Source organism: Antechinus flavipes, chromosome 3, assembly GCF_016432865.1.
Source record: "Antechinus flavipes isolate AdamAnt ecotype Samford, QLD, Australia chromosome 3, AdamAnt_v2, whole genome shotgun sequence".
Lineage (NCBI taxonomy): Eukaryota > Metazoa > Chordata > Mammalia > Dasyuromorphia > Dasyuridae > Antechinus > Antechinus flavipes.
In genome coordinates this window covers 362,950,393-362,973,056 of record NC_067400.1, presented here as the reverse complement: position 1 = coordinate 362,973,056, position 22,664 = coordinate 362,950,393, and the positions used below count along the sequence as shown (strand labels likewise).

Genomic DNA, 22,664 nt, shown 5'->3' with positions numbered 1-22,664 from the left:
TAAAGCAGTCTATAGACATAAGAAAAGATGCTCTAAATCACTATTGATTAGTGAAATTCAAATTAAAAAGCTCTGAGGTATTATCTCACAGCTTTCAGATTGACTAAGATGACAGAAAAAGATAATGGTAAATGTTGGAGGGGAAGTGGGAAAACTGGGAAAACAACCAACAAAAAAACTAATGCATTGTTAGTGGATTTGTGAAAAGATCCAACTATTCTGGAGAGCAATTTGGAACTATGCCCCAAGGATATAAAACTATGATACAACAGTACCTGGGTCTGTAACGCAAAGAAATCATAAAGAAGAGGAAAGGGCCCAGAGTAGCAAAAATTTTGTAATAGTTCTTTTGGTGGTATATATATACATATGAAAAATGAGTAGATGCCCATCAATTGGGGACTGGCTGAATAACCTGTAGTATATGAAAGTGATGGAACATCATTTTTTTGGTAACAAAATATGAATAAGCTGATTTTAGAAAGGCCTGGAAAGATTAACAGAACTAGGAATACATTGTTCACAATAATAGCAAAAATGTGTAAGCATCAACCATGAAAGACTTGTTTCTTCTCAGGGATTCAGTGATCCAAGACAACTCCAATAGAATTTGGATAGAAAATGGCATCCAGAAAAAGAACTGTGGAGATTGAATATTAATCAATACATGCAATATTCACTTCTTTTTTTGTTGTTCTTTTTTCCTCTCCCATGATTTTTCTCTTCTATTCTGATTTTTCTCTCCCAATATTATTCATAAAGCAAGGTATATTTAAAATTAACTATTTTTTTTTAAAATGAAGAACAGGCAGATTTCAGAAAAACTTGGAAAAATGTGTATGAAATAGAGGCAAAGTGAAACAAACAGAACCACTGTATAAGCAACTTTGTACAATGAACAATTATGAATGATTTAGCTCCTCTCAGTAATACACTCAGAAGCAAAATGCCATCATAACTAGATAAAGAACTGATGGGCTTGAATGTAGATAAAGGATATTTTTTACACTTAATTCTTTCTCATGTCTTTTTTTTTTCCCTTTTAATCTATTTCTCCCTTCACAACTGTGACTAATATGGAAATGCTTTACATGAATATATACATATATATACTATATCAAACTGCTTACCTTGTTTAGAAGAAGGAAAAGGTAGGGAGGAAAGTATTAAAATTTGGAACTCAAAATCTTGCAAAAAATAATGCTAAAAATGTCTTGACATGTAACTGGGGAAAAATAAAATACCTTTTTTAAAAAAGAGTAGTCAGCAGTAACAGGCATATAATAATACTAATTAGCAATTTAAAAAAGTAATCCATTTGTTGAATTTTTAGCAAATTATAATTTTATTTCAGGGGACAAATATAAATTTTTACATATTTATTTGTACATAAATATTTATATGTGGCATCAGAAAGCTAAATATCTTTGTTGAAAACTAACTGATCTTAAATGTAGAGGATGGTATTCTGAATTTTTTTTTTAGGTACCTGTTTATAGGAACTGGTCCATGTTCTGTTGCTAATAGATTTTATTGTTTTTATAACTCCCCCAGTTCATTTTGTTCATTAAAGAATCATCCTATTCTTACCAATCAATTAAATGTGCCCCTTTTCCACTCCCTATCATCCCCTTTAAGAAAAGAACATATTGATTAGAACATATATAGTTGCATAAAACCTTTGGAGATGAAAGTCATGACCTTTCAGATGTGGACAAGTTTCTTTGTATGAACAAAATTTTTTTTTGTTCCATAATTTCACATATGGTACATACCATTAGTAACATTTTGGACATGTATTTATCTTAAGGTATTAACAGTTACTCTATCAGATAATTTTAGCAATTATCCAAACAGAATATAATACTTTTACTATCATTTATTTATGTTACATGCCTATTTATGTTACATTCTTAATTTAACCTGTGGACTTGGGTTTTGCTCACAATATAAAATGCTATATATATTTCAAGAATATTGGTTTATTACATAAGCAAGCACTGTATAGAACTTTCAGTCTTGCAAAAGATAAATTTTTCAATGTTTCTTATGCCTCAAACTGTTTTTAAAAAGTGAAATCTTAAAGGGCTTGGAGAAGAAATAGACAATTAAATTATTAAATGAATGAATAAAAATAAACAAATAATCAATTTGTTTCAATTGATGATATAAGGATATGTAGATCTTTGCAACTCAATCAAATACAATAGTTAAATCTTGGGATGAATTTTCTACAGATAGTCTCTATATTTTAACTGGTTATAAAATCTATTCATGTGCAAATGCCATACCTATATTTTGATCTAGCATTTTTACTTGCTGCACTGCCTTAATTGGAGTGCCATAAAAGATGTAGAGACAACCAGGTAGTGATGTGGAAAGAGTACAAGACATGGAGTTAAGAAGACCTGAGTTCAAATATTGCCACAGCACTTGCCAGATACATAATCTAGAATGAATCATTTAATCTCCCCTTGCTCCAGGTTCCTCATTTGGAAAATGGGAATAACAGTTATATATAATCTCAGGCTTCTTATGAAGATAAAATAAGATATTTGTAAAGCATCTTGTAAATCATAAAATACCACAGAGGTGCTAATTATCATTATTGTTATTATTACTAACCAGAAAATTGTAAGAAACCTAAGGTGTTAATGTTGCTCTTTCTTTAGATTTTCCTTGACTATAATTTTCCATCTTAAGTAGACCGGACATTTCCTACAATTCTTCTTACTGTCTTCTTGTTTACCTATCCTAGATACAATAGTGTGATTTGGAAAAAGCAAAAGTTTTTAATGTAATAAATTGCAAATTAATTCTCTTCTCCAAGTCTTTTCAGGAAAAATAAAAACATGCACCCATACATTTACATACATATATACATACATCTATATCTATATTATTTGTGTCTTTTATATCATCTATACATGATATATGTCTGCATATATATGTGGATATTTATCTCTCTCTCTCTCTCTCTATATATATATATATATCATTTTTAACTACCTGTATCTATTTCTATATCTATATCTATTGTCATATCATTTACTTCTAATTTATTCTAATTCATATATATGTGTGTGTGTATATATATATATATATATGCATATATATATTTCTATACCTATAGCTATATATAAATATATATGCCTGTAAGTCTAAATATTTATCACTTGGATGTATCTACATATAATCTATATCTACTTCTATATCTACATCTATATCAGCTATATTTATATATAATTTATCTATATAAGTATGTATATGCACATATCTGTATCAAACAATAATAATATGTGCCAATGTTGTTGGACATTTGCCCATTTTTTTGCCTAGCTGATAGCATACTGATTTTTATTTTGTGTTATAAAGAATTGCATGTTATTATTTACTTCTTTTGTTAGTTACATGATTCTCTCGAGATATAAGAAAATTATTAATGGGAAAAAAACAAAACAAAACAAAAAAAAGCTGTCTTCCAGTCTTCATCCCTAGCACATCATCAAATGTATTAAAATCAACAAACAATATTGTTGTATTATTAAGTTTAATTGTGTCCATTTGAGGGGGAAACTCTCTACACAAATTAGGAATTATACAAAAGAAGAATATCTTTGTCTTTGGAAGGAAAATCAAAGAAATAAATTACATATTATTTAAAGGTCTATATATTTCTTGAATTTTTAATAGCTCAAGTTAGATTTTGTATTAAATAAATTAGTAGAACTTCTAATATTAACTGTGTGATAACTTAATGTAACCTTCAAATAAAAATCATTCCCCTTTTTTTGGCTAATCACATTAAGCAGGCATATCTTCAAGAAAAGTTCATTAAGTTTAGTGAAAAATTACTAAATTTAGATAAAATGTAATGGAACTGAAACAGTTGAAACCAATTCTCAATTTAGAATCCTGGTGACCTACTTGTCTCTAATTATTTAATGTTCCTTTACTAACCTTTTACCTTCTCATACTGTTATCATACTTTTTAGAAAGCAAATCCTCAAAACTTTTTTGCATGGGCTATTTTTGTCTGTCTACTTGAGCAGGGATTAAATAATAGAATTAAGGTTCTCATCTACAGCAGCTTTCTGAATGTCTTCCTTTCATCAATTCCAAGGTGTAGGAAACCTTAGAAGTAAACTAGTTCAAGTCATACCTCTATAAAACTCTCTTCAATATTATTGATATCATGTAATCTCTACCTAAAATTGTCCAGTGGGTAGAACTAATGGCCAACTGAGACAATCCACTCTGCCTTTGAACAAATCACATCACACAAAAAATATTCTTGTTTGCTTGGTTTTTCTTTTGAATATATATCTCTCTACAATTTCCATGTATTATTCCTAACTTTCCTCTTCGGGACTAGTAGAAAAATTCTAGTGACCTTTCCATAAGAAATTTTCAAAAGAATGAACACTGTTATATCCATCCTAAAGCTGTCCTTTCTCCAGGCACCCTCATTTCTTTAAATCAGGCATCACTTCTTTATGATTTCTACTCCCTTCACCTTCCTGGTCGGTTTTACTTCTATGTTTTAGTTTATAAGCATATGTACTCAGAATTTGATACTTAGAATTGAAAAAATACTCAAGATGTTACCTGACAAGAGAAGAGCACAGTAGTCATAACAAATGTTTGTTGCTATTTATTGTCATCATTATGATTCTGTTAATGTATATTAGGAATATATATTTTTTGTGATTACTATCCTGGATACTATGGTTTCATTTGGATATTACAATCTATACTAAAACTTCTACATCTTTTTTCACAAAATTATTGTCAAACAAAGCCTCCTCTAATCTGTACTCTGGTCCTTTTGGATAGGACATTGAAATTTAATAAGATACAATTATTTTTTACTGGAGCTAACTGTATTTCAGGTTGTACAAATCTTTAAAAACTCTGAACCTGTCATCCAGTGGTGAGTTGTATCTCTCAACTTTATGAGGTCTGAAAATTTGAGAGTTATGTCATCTTTCTCATCATCCAAGTTTTTAATATACATGCTAAGCATTAAAGAAACAAAGCTAGATTCCTGATTCCATGCACTAAAGACTTCCCTCCAAGGTGACATTTAAGTCCTTATGACAACCACACACACACACACACACACACACACACACACACACGTGAAACATTCAGGTAGTCCATTGATTATCCTTTACTCTTATCCTATGACTGATCCATATTCTCTCAATTTGTCTCTAATAGCATACGTCTCAGGTAAGACAGGTAGAAGGAGAACTAAGTGAGATCAATCATGAAAATTCTGGGAGGAAAGAGTATTTAGGAGAAAATGGGACCAATACTGAAAAATATTAGAGAAAGGATAAGAGGAATGAGGATTAAGAAAAGGTCATTAGATTTGATTTTTAAGGGCTCATTGGTAATCTCTTCACTTTTTTCTTGGAGGCAGGAGGGATTTGGTTCTTCACTCTTTTATAAGGCTTGTTACACCTTCACATTTTTCATGATCTTATCTACTACCAATTCTGTTAACCTCATTTTTTTTTTTTGCTTATGAATACCCCCAGGATTTACATCATGATAATTACTGTCTGTTCCTATTTGCTGATTTACTCCCATAATTATGATCCATTAAATCAAAGGAGTATCCCTGGTAAAAAGATTAGCAGTAATATATCATATTTTTTCTGGCCTATTTTGGACTGCCATTAGATTTCCTGCTATTATCCACAAAGGTTAATTATCCTTTGGATATTTTGCTATTTTTCTCTTAACATAAAAACAAGAAGAAATGTTGAAACTCTATTACAAGGATTTTGTTTTTTCTACCATAAGATTCAGAATTAAACATCACTGCATATAAACTCACTACACTCAACAGCCTCACATATAAACAAGCCCCCTGATTTTATTTCAGCCTCCTGCCATAAATGAAAATGGGGAATACATTTCAATAGCTACATGAAGTTTTTTTTTTCCTTTCTAAATGATTGTGTAATGGGAATTTTAATCATCTCCTAAGCAACTGCCTAAGTAGTTTGTTCAGAACTTGAATCAAATTACTTGACTTCAAATATCAAAGGTACTCCATCACTCAGATAGGGCATGAAATTAAGGCTATAACCACTCATGAAATTTTTTATTAGAGAATTATCATGTTTAATTTTATCTTTATCTGTTATTTATCAAGACATTTCATGGTATAGTAAATTAAAGGTTAGTCTTATAGTGAAGAAGACTTGGGCTGGCATTGTGTCTCTGTTACACACTAATTGCAGATCATGGACATGTCACCTAATTTCTTAGTATCCTAAGTAACTCTAAAATTGTAAATGAAGATGAGTTATCAATTATATTAGTACAGAGAATTGCTAAGTTAGGATTTCTCTTCCAAAGTCGTGAGTTTAGATATACCATTCATTTCTTTTTAATACATCCAAACAGAGTTCATTATATTTTCCCTCAAACCCTCTATTTTTCCTGACTTTCCAATTAATGTGTGGGATACCACCATCTCAGGCACCCAGGCAGGCAACCTAGGTGTAATTCTCAAATCATCACTCCTTTTCTCCCCATATCCAAATCAGTGGTCAAATCCTATCCTTTCTATCTTTGTAACATCCCTCACATATTCTTTATTCACTCCTCTGACATTGCTACCATCTTACTGTAGATTCAGCACTTTATTAAACCTGGATAATTGTAAGAGGCTTGTGGTTGGTCTCTCTGACTCAAATCTCTTCCTACTCCAACTTCTAATCAGCTGTCAAATCAATCTTCCTAAAATTCAGGTGTGACCATATGATCACCTTATTCAATAAACTCTAGTATTCCCTAGCACCTCCATGATCAAATATAAAATCTTCTATTTGATATTAAAAGCCTTTTTTAACCTGGCCCCTTCCTATGTTTTCATTTTTTTTTCATATCTTACTCTTCTCTATGTACTCCATGATCTAAAAATACTGGACTTTCTGCTAATGACTTGATACTCTGTTTTTTGACTGAACACTATAATGGATGTCCCCATGGTTAGAATTCTTCCCCTCCTAATTTCCACCTCTTTTTTAAATAACTTTTTTGCTATCACCAGCCATGGTATCTGGCAAAACTAGGTATTTAATAAATGCTTGCCAGTTCTATGAGACCATTTTTTTTCTTACAAAGGAAATCATGCTTTAGAATGTGACTGGTTGCTCATTGGATATTGAAGGGGACCAAAATATTATCACAATATTGGTGTCTAACTACAGTGAGTCTGACTGTGGCTGATCAAACCAATTCTAGCTCAGAAGGCTCTACCTCAGGCTAGGTACAAATAATCCATGTGAATATTTGCAGCAGAGATGTCTCTAAATTTGCACATCTCACATTTTTATTTTTTATTTTTATTTTTATTTTGCCAGAGAGTACATTCTTTAATGGGAGCATGCCATGCTGGATGGTTCTGTTCTAGCATCTCCAATATCTCACAAACAATTCTAAAGTTCCTCAGAAGACTTTGAGCATATCTTTGTATCATTTCTTCTGTCTTTCATGTGAACATTTGTTGTGTGTGAGCTCTATATAAAATAATCTTTTTAGTTTTATATATATATATATACACTATATATATATGTGTGTGTGTGTATACACACACACACACACACACACACACACACATATATAAATATATATATGTAATTTGAACAATGTGGCCAGTCTATCCAAGTTGAGTTCTATAGTATATGAATGATTGGAAATTTAGCTCAAGAAAGAATCTTGATTTTGTCAGATGATCTTCAGAATCTTCCTCAGACAATTCAGATGGAAGCAGTTCAGTTTCATGTCATGAAACTGATATACAATCTTGGTTTCTCAGGCCTACCACAATAAAGTCAGCACAACAGTTTTGTAGACCTTTAGTTTGGTAAGCAGCATATATTTCCTCTCCCTCACTTTCCTTTAGAACATCCCAAACAATGAGCTAACTCTGGCAATACATGCCTTAATACCATCATTTATGCATATTTCCCTGGAATATATACTGCTAAGGTAAGTTAACTTATACATATCATTAAATATTTTGCCATTTGTTATTGATTTCAGATATGAATGGTATAGTATTGGCTAATAGAGAATCTGGTTTCTTAATGTTAATTTTTAGGCCAAAATTAGTACAAGCAGTAGAGGATCAATCCATATTTTGTAACATTTCAGTCTCCAGGACTAAGTGCACAATTATTTGTTTGTTTGTTGTTGTTGTTGTTGTTGTTGTTTTAATAACTTTTTATTAACAGAACCCATGCCAGGGTAAATTTTTACAACATTATCCTTTGCACTCACTTATGTTCCGATTTTTCCCCTCCTTCCCTCCACCCTCTCCCCCAGATGGCAAGCAGTCCTTTACATGCTAAATAGATTACAGTATATCCTAGATACAATATATGTGTGCAGAACCGAACAATTCTCTTGTTGAACAGGGAGAATTGGATTCAGAAGGTATAAATAACCCAGGAAGAAAAACAAAAATGCAAGCGGTTTATATTCATTTCCTAGTGTTCTATCTTTGGGTATAGCTGCTTCTGTCCATCCTTAATCAATTGAAACTGAATTAGCTCTTTTTGTCGAAGAAATCCACTTCCATCAGAATACATCCTTAAACAGTATCGTTGTTGAGCTATATAATGATCTCCTGGTTCTGCTCATTTCACTTAGCATCAGTTCATGTAAGTCTTGCCAATCCTCTGTATTCATCCTGCTAGTCATTTCTTACAGAACAATAATATTCCATAACATTCATATACCACAATTTACTCAACCATTCTTCAATTGATGGGCATCCATTCATTTTGCAGCTTCTAGCCATTACAAACAGGGCTGCCACAAACATTTTGGCACATACAGGTTCCTTTCCCTTCTTTAGTATCTCTTTGGGGTATAAGCCCAGTAGAAACACTGCTGGATCAAAGGGTATTCACAGTTTGATAACTTTTTGAGCATAGTTCCAAATGTGCACAATTATCTGTGAAGAAAATAATCATAATCAACTCTCCCTCCACTTTAGTCTGGGCTTTTGTAGTCTTTTCAAATTAAATAATTTACCTTAAGTGCAATAACTGATGTTAATGCCATTTTCATCCTTATTGAAGGTTTCTGACAATATCTCTGAAAACATCATGCTAAAAAGCCTGGGATCAAGCACACCACCTTGCTTTATTTTATTAGTGACCAGGAAAGTGCAATAGCATTGTTCATTATCCAGAACTTAGGAAAGCATGCCATTATGAAACTGATATGCAATACTGATTAACTTCTCTGGGCTTTGCTATTATTTCCCATGATTTATAGTATCAAAAATCTTCTGCTCCTGGTATTTCTCCTAGAGTTGTCAAGCAGCAACCACCATATTAACTATTCCTGAGTCCTTTCTGAAGTGATAGTAGCTCTCCAGTAGATGTCTATCTTCCATTTGAAGGAACAACCTATTCAAGACTCTTACTTTGACAAAAGTCTTACTGAAAAACAAACAAACAAACAAACAAATAACCTAAAAGAGACACCCTTCTGTCACAGGACAATCTATTTCTCTTTGCTTTATTAAAAAAGACAATGGAGGCATTTCTGACATCTGAAGGGAGGGATAACCATCTCTTGCCATACAACCTAGAAAATCTTGGTAAGCTTTTGTATACGCCCTGGATTCCTCTGCCTTGTAAGCTGGAATAAAACAGTACTAGGCACTTTGCCACATGAGAAGAACCTACTGGCATTCAAAATCTCTTCTTCAATTGAAAATTCGGCTACAGATGGATTGACTTCAATCTGAGTCAATAGCTTCAGCACTGATTCATGATGATTTATTGAGAATACTAATCAATACTAAGCATTTCCCCAGGATCAAGTCTTTTTCATTAATCAATATAGGTTCATCAGCACTGAGTAGTGGAGATGCATCATAAGTTTTTGGCCCATAAATAGCCTTTAGGACATCATAAAAGCACTTTGAATTTTTACTATCAGCGTAAAACTGAATTTCATCTGTTTTTTTTTACTGAGCCAAGAATCCTGCATCTCTCTATGCTTCATCTACTTTATTTTTTGATAGAGTTAAATGTTGCCTTCTTAGTGATGGATGAACTATCCTTCAGGTAAACCCTATAGAGTTCTCATTTTTCATTTAGTACTTTCTAAATTTTCCCATCATTTTCTTCAAACCAATCTTGAGGTTTGTGAGTGTTCTGGCCAAAAATGAGTAAATGCAGTGCTGCACACCTAATCTCTGAAAGCTGCCCATTCGTTTTATGATCCACTTTTGCCAACATTCTCTGCAAGTTTGCATAGCAGTAAACTGTTCTTTCTTGGAGAAGCACTCTGATCTCTTGACATTTAGTCTTCTCATAATCCATCTTCCTGGGGCCATTGTTTTTGTCAAGTGGAAATGTCTAGCTTGGAGAGTCTGTGGTCAGTTCAGCAGTCTATAACTCATATCATCTTCATCATGTTCACATCCTGTCTTTTTTCTTTACAATGACATAGTCTGGATATTTGCTGTAAGAGCTTAGTCACAAAATTTTATTTCATTTGGGTAAACAGAAGACAGTATTGAAGACAAGAAGGTCATAAGACATTCAAGTCTTCAGTACTGACAACTGCTGTTGCTGGTTCTGTCCCTATTACTCCCAAGGACTCCTTGCCATGTCTGATGTCAGTGCTTACTCTGGCATTAAAGTTATAAGCTTGTTCTCTTTGGCACATTAATCATTAGAATCTCTGGGTCTTCACATTTTTTTTCCTTTGGTTTCATTAGGGTTTATCATGGTGGGACTATATACACTGATCATGGTGGTGTGCTACTTTCCTATGGGCAATTGTATTGTCATAAATCTGTTGTTTACTACTTTTGGAGGCATACAAGCTTGTTGACTAGCTCAGTTTTGATTATAAAAACCTACCTCATCTTCACTGCATTACCCATCACTGTAGCCACTCCAGGAAAACATGTATCGAGCTCTGACTTCAGTAAATTCTCCCTTTTTTTGCCAGTCCAGTTTCTCTTATGGATACTCTTTGGATCCAATACTTACTGCATTCTTTCTGAACAAGAGCTGCTCTTTCAGGTCTCCTGGATTTAATGTCATACATAAACCTGCACACATTCCACGTACTTGTGGTAAGTGGAATCATCTTCATAAAAGTTTTTTGTATAAAGAAGGTATAATAACAAATACACAAACTTATTGCCCCAACAAATGTTAGGAATAATCCCTCTATTCTACTCCTTATACTACCACAATTTCTGAGGAATGGAAAGAGAGTAGATTTAAAGTTTAGCTTGGTTTCAATAGAGCACCATCCCAGTTTCAAGTCTTTTTTATGCCCCAAATAACCTGGTTTCTGAGTTCCCATATTAAAATAGTGGGCTATTGTATCACCCTGTCTTCAAGCCTGGGCCCAAGGACACCATGGCTAATGCCCTTAACATTAGAAATATTAAAACCAATTTAACAAATCATAATACTGGCACCAAAAATTATAGGGGTGACCCAAGTTGAATCAAATATAGAAGTAAAACTAAGAAAGCAGAAAATTAGGAGTTTTTAATCTCATGTTTATTCCTTTTTATGCCTTGTTAATCAGTTGATTAGGTATTTCATGAGTATCTACTACATGCCTAGGACTATCTTGTGGCTAGTAGGCATTCATGGGTGTGTACATACACCCATGTACATACACATACACACATACACACACAAATATACATAGCTCTCATTTCCATCTCTAGCTCTGGATCTAGTAATCAAATGAATCTATTTCTTCCAGAGAGGGCACAATAAATCAACTCACCAACAGATAAGCAGCCCTCTATTTTCTGGCCATTGAGTGCAGAGTACCTCTTTACAAAATAAGTTTCTTGAGGATAGCTATTGTTTTGTTTTTGTAGTTGTGCACACAGCATTTAGAACAATTCCGGCTACATTCACTCATTCATTCCAAATAGTTCAGAAATATGAAACATCAGAAATTCAAAGAGTAATGGAAAGAAGTATAGTACATATGAGCCAAATGAGGCATATTAATAATGATGATATTTATGGTCTCTCTGTGGGCAAAGTTATTGCTGGTATATTGCTTTTGTAGCGCTGTTTGTGTGTGTGTGTGTGTGTGTGTGTGTGTGTGTGTATACACATATGTATGCATTTTACTAATACGATTTGGAATCCCTAGGAAATAATGATATCAAGAAAAAGAAAAATTGACTCGGAGTATAGGATATTCAAAGAACAGTGGACTTATGATTACTTTTTCATGCAGTACAAGGAAAGAGCTGTATGTCTGATATGCCAGACTATAGTGTCTGTGTTCAAAGAATATAATTTGCTTTATGAGGATGTATTCTGATGGAAGTGCATTTCTATGACAAAGAGACCTAACTGAGTTTCAATGGATAAATGATGGACAGAAAGAGCTACACCCAAATAAGGAACACTGGGAAACGAATGTGAACTATTTGCATTTTTGATTTTCTTCCCGAGTTATTTTTACCTTCTGAATCCAATTCTCCCTGTGCAACAGGAGAACTGTTTGGTTCTGCAAATATGTATTATATCTAGGATATACTGCAACATATTTAACATATATAGGACTGCTTGCCATCTTGGCGGGGGGGGGTTGGAAGGAGGGAGGGGAAAAAAACGAAACATAAGCGAGTGCAAGGGATAATGTTGTAAAAAATTACCCTGGCATGGATTCTGTCAATGCAAAGTTATTATTAAATAAAATAAAATTAAATATATATATATATATATATATATAATTTGCATTGACACTATGAAACTCAACATAAAGATAAATATGATTGTTTGGTTGGAGAAATGAGAAAAGATAAAATATTAAAACTGAAAACTACATCAACAACTCAGCAAAATACTTCTGTGAAGCAGAAGCAGTTAAATATTTCATCACTGCGAGCAAGTTTTCAAGTTGCCAAGCTAATAGCATGCACTGGCAGTCCATTCATGGAGGGAGAATTTGTTAAAGAATGCCTTTCTGTTGCCAAAGAGATGTGTCCAGAGAAGGCCAATTTATTTAATACAGTGAGTCTCTCAGGACCTACAATTACCGGAGGATTGAAGAAATGGGAGACAATCTGCAGCAACATTTGCAAAATTCCATAAAAATATATTCATATTTTCCTTGGCACTCGATGAAAGCAATGCTGTTCGTGATTCTGTACAACTTCTAATTTTTATTCGTGGGATGAATGATTATTTTGAAGTCATAGAAGAGCTTGCTGCACTGCAAAACATCAAAGGAACAACTACAGGAGAGGATATCTATGAAAAGGTTTGCCAAACTATGAATGGTTTGGAGCTGGACTGGGCTAAACTAGCCAGCGTGACAACTGATGTTGCTCCTAGCATGGTGGGGTCTAAGAAAGGAGTAATTGCTCACATTCACCAAGAGATGGACAAACATAACCATTCGTGGGGCTCTGTTATAAAAATTGTGGTATTTTGTGTTAACTTCATTAGAGCTAATGCACTAAATCACAGACAATTTCAGGAATTTCTGTCTGAGCTAAATGTTGAGTATGAAGATGTTCTATATCACACAGAAGTCCATTGGCTGAGTCAAGGGAGAGTTTTGAAACATTTCTATGACTTACTTCCATAGATTACAACTTTTCTGCTTTAAAAAAACAAAGAAGTACTAGAGCTCAATGATGCAGAATGGAAATGGCACCTTGCCTTTCTGACAGATGTAACAGAGCTACTCAACAATTTCAATATGCAACTTCAAGGAAAGGGATATGCGATCACATGTCAAAGCATTTGAAGTAAAATTAGGCCTCCCATCAAACAAGTAAAGGAAGAAAACTTCTGCCATCTCCCCACAACTCAAAATCTGTTAGCAGAAAAACCACTGATTGCATTGCCAAAGAAAACATGTGTGGATTCACTGGAAAAATTGCAAAAGGAGCTCCAATTTAGATTTAAAGAGCTTCCTCTCCATGAACAGGACATACAGCTTTTCCATAATCCATTTTCTATTGACATTGAAAATGTGGATACAATTTACCAAATGGTATTGGCTGAACTGCTGAATTGTGACTCTCTGAAAGACACATTCAAGTCAAGCAGCCTTCATAATTTCTATGCATCCCTCCCCTCTGAGACATATCCTCATCTCAGGAACCATGCACTCAAAATGGCCACCATCTTTGGCAGCACTTATGTCTGTGAACAGACTTTTTCTAGAATGAAACATTTGAAATCTCCAACCAGATCAAGACTAACGGATGCACACTTGCATCACTTGTTGCCACTATCAGTGACATATATATATATATATATATATATCAATCATCATCCTTCTTTACCCTGTGGAATTATTTCAAGATTTATTAACTTTACATTTATTTTTATATTTACATTCTTATTTGTAAATAAACTTCTTACACTAAATAAGCCTCAATGATTTGTTGAGGGAGGGAAAAGATGAGACAAAGAAACAGAGAGAGGCAAAGAGGAACAGAGAGACAGACATAGCAACTGAGATAGGGCTGATAGAATTAGGGCAGTAAGGCAGAACGGTAGAATCAGTACAGGCAATGGAGGATCTCTGAAGCCAGGGAGCAAAACTTGCTTGCAAAAAAGTTAAAAACTTTGCCCCTCATCCCAAAAATTCATGAGACTTAGTCAATTCCTCCTATTTACTGATGCTCTAAGAAGCTAAGGGCTTCAGTATGGGGTATTTGTTTATATAACTATTAGCAAAGAATAATATTGGGAGTAGCCTAGGGAGAACAACCAAAAAAAATGGAAGTAGAAAGTAGTTTTTATAAGTTTATGCTTGTGTACAGATAAGTTTAGGTGGAGGTGGCTAAAATCATATATCTATAAGTAAAAAAATGCCCAAGAGCCTGAATGGGCTGACAGAGATGAAATATGATACCCTCCCCCCAAGTCAGGATTATTTAATTCATAGAAAAACTTATACTATGAAGAAAACTTCTGAAAAATGATGAAATTCACAGAAGATGGAAACAGGATATTATTTTTATCTCCTGGAGGAAAAAACAAAACACTTCTAATCTTAAAAAGCCTGATAGACTCTTAGTGAATTATATAAATATGACAACAATGTGGGGGAAGATAGGAACAATCTGGAAAAATTCTTCAGTCAGGAAGTTTTTTTTTTCCTCAAGATCTATTCTTCCTGCTTCAGAATCATGGGAAAAACAATAACAACAACAACAAAACCTTCCAGCCATATCTCGACTATCCTTAGGCAGTGAATGAAACAGGTTACAACTAACAAAGTAACAAAGATTTAGAATATTGTAAGTTTTTTTATACCTCCTACCCCCATAAAAGTAGCAGGTTGGTTTCATTAGGGCATGGAGTAGGTATATTATATTACATAATGAAAAAAAAAAAAAAAAGAAAGAAAGAAAGTCAGAAGATTCAGGGTTAAATGCCAGTTATTCAAGCAGTGTGGGACATGTGATTTTTCATTTGTGAGTCAGCTTCATCATTTATAAAATGGAAATAATATTATTTTTGTATACCAATAATTTATTTTCCCTGTTAATTATTTAATACCATAGTGTAATTGACATAATGTCAATTACACTATTGACACCTATGTCAATTACATGATGTATAATTATTGTTATCATTACTGGTCAGTTAGAAGAATTCTTCTCTGTAACTACAGATCATATGGCTCAACATAACTCCACATGGCTATTGTTATTATTATTATTATTAACAATAATAGTATTGTTAATGTTCCTGATTATATGCTAGTCAGCTAGTGGAATTCTATTAAATGGCCACAAGCTATATTATACCTCTAATCCTTCATGAATTTTACAATATATGCCACAACAACAAATAGGCCAAAATATGATAAATCAGCACAAATTTATTCCTACTACTTAATAACAAAAACAACACTTTTTCAGGGTAATTGTATATTTTTGCTAGACAGTATTACTATGTCTATATATGAAGAACACAACTTATTGTAGGAAGCCAAAGGAAATATTTATTGACTTAAGAATAGAAGAATTTGAATTCATTAACTAAATAATTCTTTATATGTTTGACCACAAGATTGTGTTTTGTTTTTCCCAAAAGAACAACAAGCATATTAGAAAACCCAGAGTCGTGTTCTAGTCATGGCCTTTGTCACTAATTAGCAATGTGATCTTGGGCAAGCCACTATCTCACTGGACTTTGATTTCTTCACTTGTGTTGAGTGACTAGAATCCCAAAGTTCCCTTCAGAATATTTAACTTTCCATGTTTTTAAAATACCCTACTCCTTTCAGTCTTATGCAATGACATTTTAAAATAAATTATCCTTTAGAATGATGGAAGCTTCAAGAAATAACAATTTGAGCAAACATTACCTTGTACTTTCTAGGTAAAAGTAGAACCCTGAGTGAATTGTCAACTCATAAAACAATGCTATTTCTTATGTACACCTGAATTTGTACTCAGGAAAACATAAAAGGTAAAACTAATACCCAATTTTTAAAATAAAGATTGCCTTTGTTTTCTTTAAATTTGCTTTACCGTGTGGTAATTCAAGAATTCCACAACGATTCAATTTGGGAAAACAAACAACAATAAAATCTTTAGATATAATTAATTCCATTACTACACATTCACAATTCAGATAAAACATGACAACTTTCTTCCTTCAAAAAGGTTGACAAGTCTATTCTAGTGAAGATTTATTAAAGGAAATTATTAATTTTGTCTTTAAAGTTAGTTATTCATCTTGTTTGACTTTGAGCAAATCATTAAATTTCTCTACCATCAAGAAAGCAAACTTTACCATCAAGATCCCAGAGTCTTCTCTCTAACTCATCATTGCAAAGAGATGCAAAACCTAATATGACAAGGAGGAAAAAAAGTCCTAAAATACTTTACTTAACTTTGTGTACAGAAAAAAAAAATGTAGTACAAGAAGATCACTTGCATACCTTCCTTTGATCGCTGTCCTGAAAATTTTGTGGTACTCTGAGCACAGTACAATTCCCGAGTTTGAATTCCACCTCCACATAGGGGTCCAGTTATGTGCCAATGAGGATCTTGCTGTTCTAGAAGAAGAGTTACTTGGCATTCTTTCCATTCAGATGTCTTCCAAGAATATCTATTTGAATTAGATTTATTTATAAAAGAAGAAAAAAAGTAGTAAGGAAAAAATTGTAAAGACATGAACCATCCTTAAAGCAGCGTTCATTCACAAAGCACTTCTAATAATCTTTCCCCTGAAAGGAAATGTTTACTGGCTATGAATTCCTTACTGTACTCTGCAGCATAAAGGAAATTTCATGGCCTCATCATTCCTAGGACAAAGGATGATTTGGGGGAATTGAAGTAGGGAAAAGAGGAAAGAACTATGGCCCACAGGCCAGATGTGGCAGCTGAGGATGATTATCCCCCTCACCCAGGGCTATGAAGTTTCTTTATTTAAAGGCCCACAAAACAAAGTTTTTGTTTTTACTATAGTCCCACCCTCCAACAGTCTGAGGGACAGTGAACTGGCCCCCTATTTAAAAAGTTTGAGGACCCCTGGAATGAATATATATATATATATATATATATATATATATATATATATATATATATCAGTTATGAAGTTAAATATCTAGAACTCAGTATGATGCTGAATGGGACAAGCCTTCACTTCTGTGACCACTTTGTGCCTAAAAGCATAGGCTTTGTATTAATTTTATCCATATTTAAGAATCTTTGGGGAAAGATACCTAGAAGTGTCAAGCTGCTCACTGAAAAGTATTGGCAGAATTCCTTATGTTTAAAATCCACAAGTCTTTTCAAAGTTCTGAAGCATTTCTCTCTAAATACACATACACATATAACTATAAATGCCTGTATATGTACACTTATATATACATGTTTAATTCAGATTTTATTTTCATATGTGTAGGAAACTAAGAGTGAGAAAAATTTCTCTGAAAATGCAGACCTTCAACTCATTTATAATAGATTGTTCCAAAGTGTTGCTTAGAGCCCCCAGAAATTAATGGTTTGGCAAGGTCACACAATTAATATATATCAAAAGTAAGATAAAACCTAATTTTTCCTAGCTTCAATTCCATTCCTCTATTTCTAATTCCCACCTCCCATATAAACATAGATAACAGAAATAGATGCATATATTTGTGTACATATACATAACCAGCCAATAAGCATTTGTTAAGTGCTTGCTATATGCCAGGTACTGTGCTAAGTTCAGAGAACACAAAGAAAAAAAAAAAGCATGCCATATTCAAGGAGTTCACAATGTATACATTCATTCTGATCTGTAGATAATTATCTGTTCATGTTAATGTATAGATTATATCTATTATATTACACTTAGATTAATAAGAAGAGACAATTACTAAGTTTTTAGCCCTATGGCATTTGGAAATGTTGTACATGTATTAAAATGTTAGTACTATATCACTCTTTATAATTCATTGGCACTTTTAAGATAAATTGTCATGCTGTCATTTAATCTTCAAACCCACATGGGAGATATGTTCCCTTAGTTTATTTCTAGTAAAGAAACATATACCAAAAAATAAGGCAAGAACACAATAAAATCTGTGCACAATAAGCAAGAAATAAAGGAACATTCACAATACAGCCCCCATACCGAGGGAATTCTTTCAGACAGAATTTCCTTTTGTGGATTATTGCAACATTTCTCAACCCCAGTATTAATATAACCTTGCAGCATTCACATAAAGACCAAAAGACTCATTATCTTTAGGAATGATAAACAAATAACTAAGAAGCCTTCTCAAATCTATTGTCATATTGTGGATGTGAAGTACAAAAATCTTCTTTGTTCTTAGTTGTTTAAAACCCTAGGACATCACACAGGCAAAATGAACATGGGTTATGAACCCTCAGGCCTTGTAGAATCAGGATGAAACAAATGGAAATTGGGCAGCAGACCTAGAAGAATCAAGAAATGAATCTAATACAGTAGATCACAATGCGGTTTAAATCTTACAGCAAATATCATCTCAATGAAGAAGCATGTATAATCAAGATGTCTAAATCTCAGCCAATAGTCCATTTATTTTGAGACATATTTATGACTGCAATCCCAGTATAACAAAAGGATAAAGATAATCCCTTGAAGTTTGTCATAATGAATTAGGTTAATATATGCTCCCTGCTTCTTTCTGCGACAACCATTCAGGGATTTGAAATTAATCACCAGATTTTTATTATATATAATAATTCTGACTCAACTTTTATATATATATATTTCATCCTATAAGTAACTGTGATTTCTTTCAATGCAGATTCTAACCTTTAAAAGAAAATATCAACTGTATGTTGAGAGGCAGTATGAATAGAAATAAAGCAGGCTCTAGGGTCAGGATGAAGTAAGCTTAAGTCCTTCCTTTAACCTTTCTCAGAAGTCCTGGAAACTCTTTAAGAAGAGACAAGTTATCCATCTACATGGGTAGGGAGGTTCCCTCACAAAAGGACCTTCCATTGATAAAATCATAGATCTAGACCAAAATAAATAAGTAAAAAATAAATAACTCTACATGAACAAAGAAATCCATCACTTGGCAGCTGAATTTCTAAATTTATCTAGACTGTGTTCTTAGAGAATAGACATAAAGTCTTTCTCCAGGCCCATGATTTTCAGCTTGGCAAAATCAGCCAGAGTGTTTGTTCTGTTGACAAAGCTCCAGAGTTCTATGATTATTTCCAAATCAGTGAATATTAGAATAAGACTTTCATAAAATGATCTTAGCCTTTCTATGAGAGGACTCATTCTAATGATTTATTGTTTTTGAAAAGCTATGGCATTATCTTAAGAAAGTTCAACTCCTTCATTTTTATAGAAGGGGAGAGAAATAACCAGAATTTGAGACTTACTCAGAGTCCTAATTGAAAGAGTCAGGATTCAAACTTTAGCATTCAATTCCATATTTGTTGGAATCCTTACTAACTGCTAACTAATTAGAGTTGATCTAATCTTACAAGAAAATGTTTTGGGCAGAACCTGAAACAAGGTACTAAGTAGAACTAATTAATACAAGGCTTGTGTTCACACCTTTACTCATTGGAGTTCAATGAGTTCACACCTCCCTTGAAGCTCTTTGGGCCAGAGAGCACTATGGGAGAAAACCCACAATCCCTCTCTTGAGCATAAATAGAGCTTCAATGGGCCAGTCGAGGAAGTTCTTCAGAGTGAAGAAGCTACAAGTCGAGATTTCACCGGAATGACATGAAGAGTGGAGCTGGCTGGAGGCTGAAGAAAGCAGAGGCAGAGGCTGAAGGACCAGACCTTTGGATTTGGTGACATTCGGAGAGAGCTCTTGGAACCAAGCAGAGAGATAGGCCTCTAAGCTAACCGGGCTATATTGGAGATAATAAAAGATCTGAACTTTCATCACCTGGCTGCATTTGGGAAGAAGATGACCACATTTTGGCGCCCGAACAGGGACCGATTCAGATCCATCTGAACTAGAAAGCTCACCACACATATTCAGTATTCTTTTCATGTAGTATAACTGTGTGTGTAGAGGGGGGAGTGTTTCTGGACACTGGAAAAAAGAGAAATTTCTCTTCTTTTCTCAAGGTGATATAATAAAGACTACTGTCTGATTGGCAAACCAGAATTCTCAAAATCTCTATTAGAAAACTAGCTGGTTGGGCTATGGTCTCTACAAAACTACCTTTCTCTATAATTACTCTAGAAATTTGTACTGTTAAAATGAGAATAGCAAACATCCCTTATGCTTATGCGGCAGGGAATAAAAAAAAAGGCCCAAATAAGTAAAACAGACATTTTGGGAAAAGAACCTATAGCTGATGAGATGAAGGCAGTCACTCAAGGATCAATGAAGCAATTTAGGTTAAATTGGCCTCCACATAATATATATATATATATATAATATATATATATATATATATATATATATACTTTTATGAGCATAGAAAAGAAAAATACAAATTATTTATCATTATCACAGAGTTATGCAGTGGACAGTGTACTGGGTCTGGAATTAGGAAGTTCTGAATTCACATCTTGCCTCAGATACTTTGTAAGTATGTGATTCTTGACTAGTCACTTAACTACAGCCTGCTTCAGTTTCCTTAACTGTACTAAAAAAAAAAAAAAAAAAATTAGCGTCTGTCTGGAAATAATAATTGTGCCTATCAATGGTTGTTATGATGATGAAATAAGAAAATATGAAACATTTAACACTGTACCTAGCACATGGTAGATACTTAACAAATGCTTGTTCCCCAGCAAACAAACAAACAAACAAACAAATGAATGAATGAATAAAAAGAACTATTTGTATTTATAGAGGACAGGAAGAAAGATAGAGGTATGTGATGACCACGTGTTTAAAATCAGCCAGAGTCAGGAATTCAGGTTAAGGGAAAAATCTTCAACCTTTATTGAAGTGAAGAGATGAAGAAGGATTGCGATAGCAATATGGGCAAGAAGGATTGCGATAGCAATATGGGCAGCTGCGACAGGAAGCCAGCTAGCAGAGGGGGATTGGAGGTGAAGGGCCATCACGATAGCAATTAGAGCAGCTGTGACAAGACGCCAGACAGCAGTCTCTCTGCTTCCTTTTCCACCCCCCTGTCTCCACCCACCATAATTATCATTTCCTATACAACACATCATGACTTGCACAAAGAGTGGGTGGGGGCCATTGTTTCTCCAAGCATATATATTAATAGAGTATAGTCCAATTACTATTTAGCCTCATGTGCTTGGGACCTCAGTGTATCAACTCAAGCCTCAGCCTATTACAGAGGTACATGATTCCTGTAGTAGTAGCAGTATTAGTAGTAATTGTTGTAGTAGTAGTAGTCATACTAGTAGTAATAATAGTAATGGTAGGGGTGAGGATGGAAGTGGTAGTGGTAATGATGGCGGTCATGGTAATAGTTTAGTTTTGTTTTGCTTTTACTTTATATAACAGAAAAGTTATCCTGAGGGGGGAAAATACTAACTTATTTCTATGAAGGCAGAACTCTGATCCCCCACTAGTTTTAACTAACTCTTAAATTCATTCTTTTTTCATCTTCCTAATCATTTAAGCAAAAGTCTTGTTCCTTTTCTCTGCAAAACATAGGTCTGTGCTTAGACTCCACTAAAGCCAGACGTGATTCCAAGGCTATTTTAGTTCTAAAATGAGTAACAACCTCTTCCCTTGGAAGAACAGCTTTATTAGTTTTGAATGAAGCACAGGCCTGATGGGGCTGCTTCTCTAAAAAAGAAGTTGGCACAGTCCCCAAATCATCAAGAGTATGTTGCCATTAAGAAGTGATCCAGGGAATAAAAAGTTAAGGTCACAAAATCACTACTTTTGTGTTTCTCATAACTTGACTGTTAGTTGTTGAGCCGGTGAATGATTAGACTTTTGGTAATCAATTTGTGATAGGTAAGCTCTTGAGATAGAAACTGAATGTTAAACTGCTAAGTTGCATCAAGAAATATTATGGCCAAGAAGATCAGAACACATGCATCCACTGTTCAAAGCTTCTTTTCTCTGCTATAAATATATTTGGGAAATTAAATCAGAATCAGCAGGTTTCTTGATGAATAAAGAATTCAGAAATCAGAGCAAAGGGAGTTAATTGAACCTACATAATAGCTATTATGCCCTGATGAGCTTTACTC

The 22,664-nt window shown here is 33.8% G+C and overlaps 1 protein-coding gene across 1 annotated transcript in view; it reads right to left on the bottom strand.

Moving 5' to 3' along the window:
• Positions 1-22,664, bottom strand: part of LOC127557246 (thrombospondin type-1 domain-containing protein 7B-like) — a 570,574-nt gene that overhangs the window by 428,114 nt on the left and 119,796 nt on the right. The window contains exon 4 of the mRNA XM_051990636.1: positions 16,960-17,129. Within this exon, the coding sequence (XP_051846596.1) occupies positions 16,960-17,129 (170 nt within the window). The remainder of the gene's footprint in view (positions 1-16,959; positions 17,130-22,664) is intronic.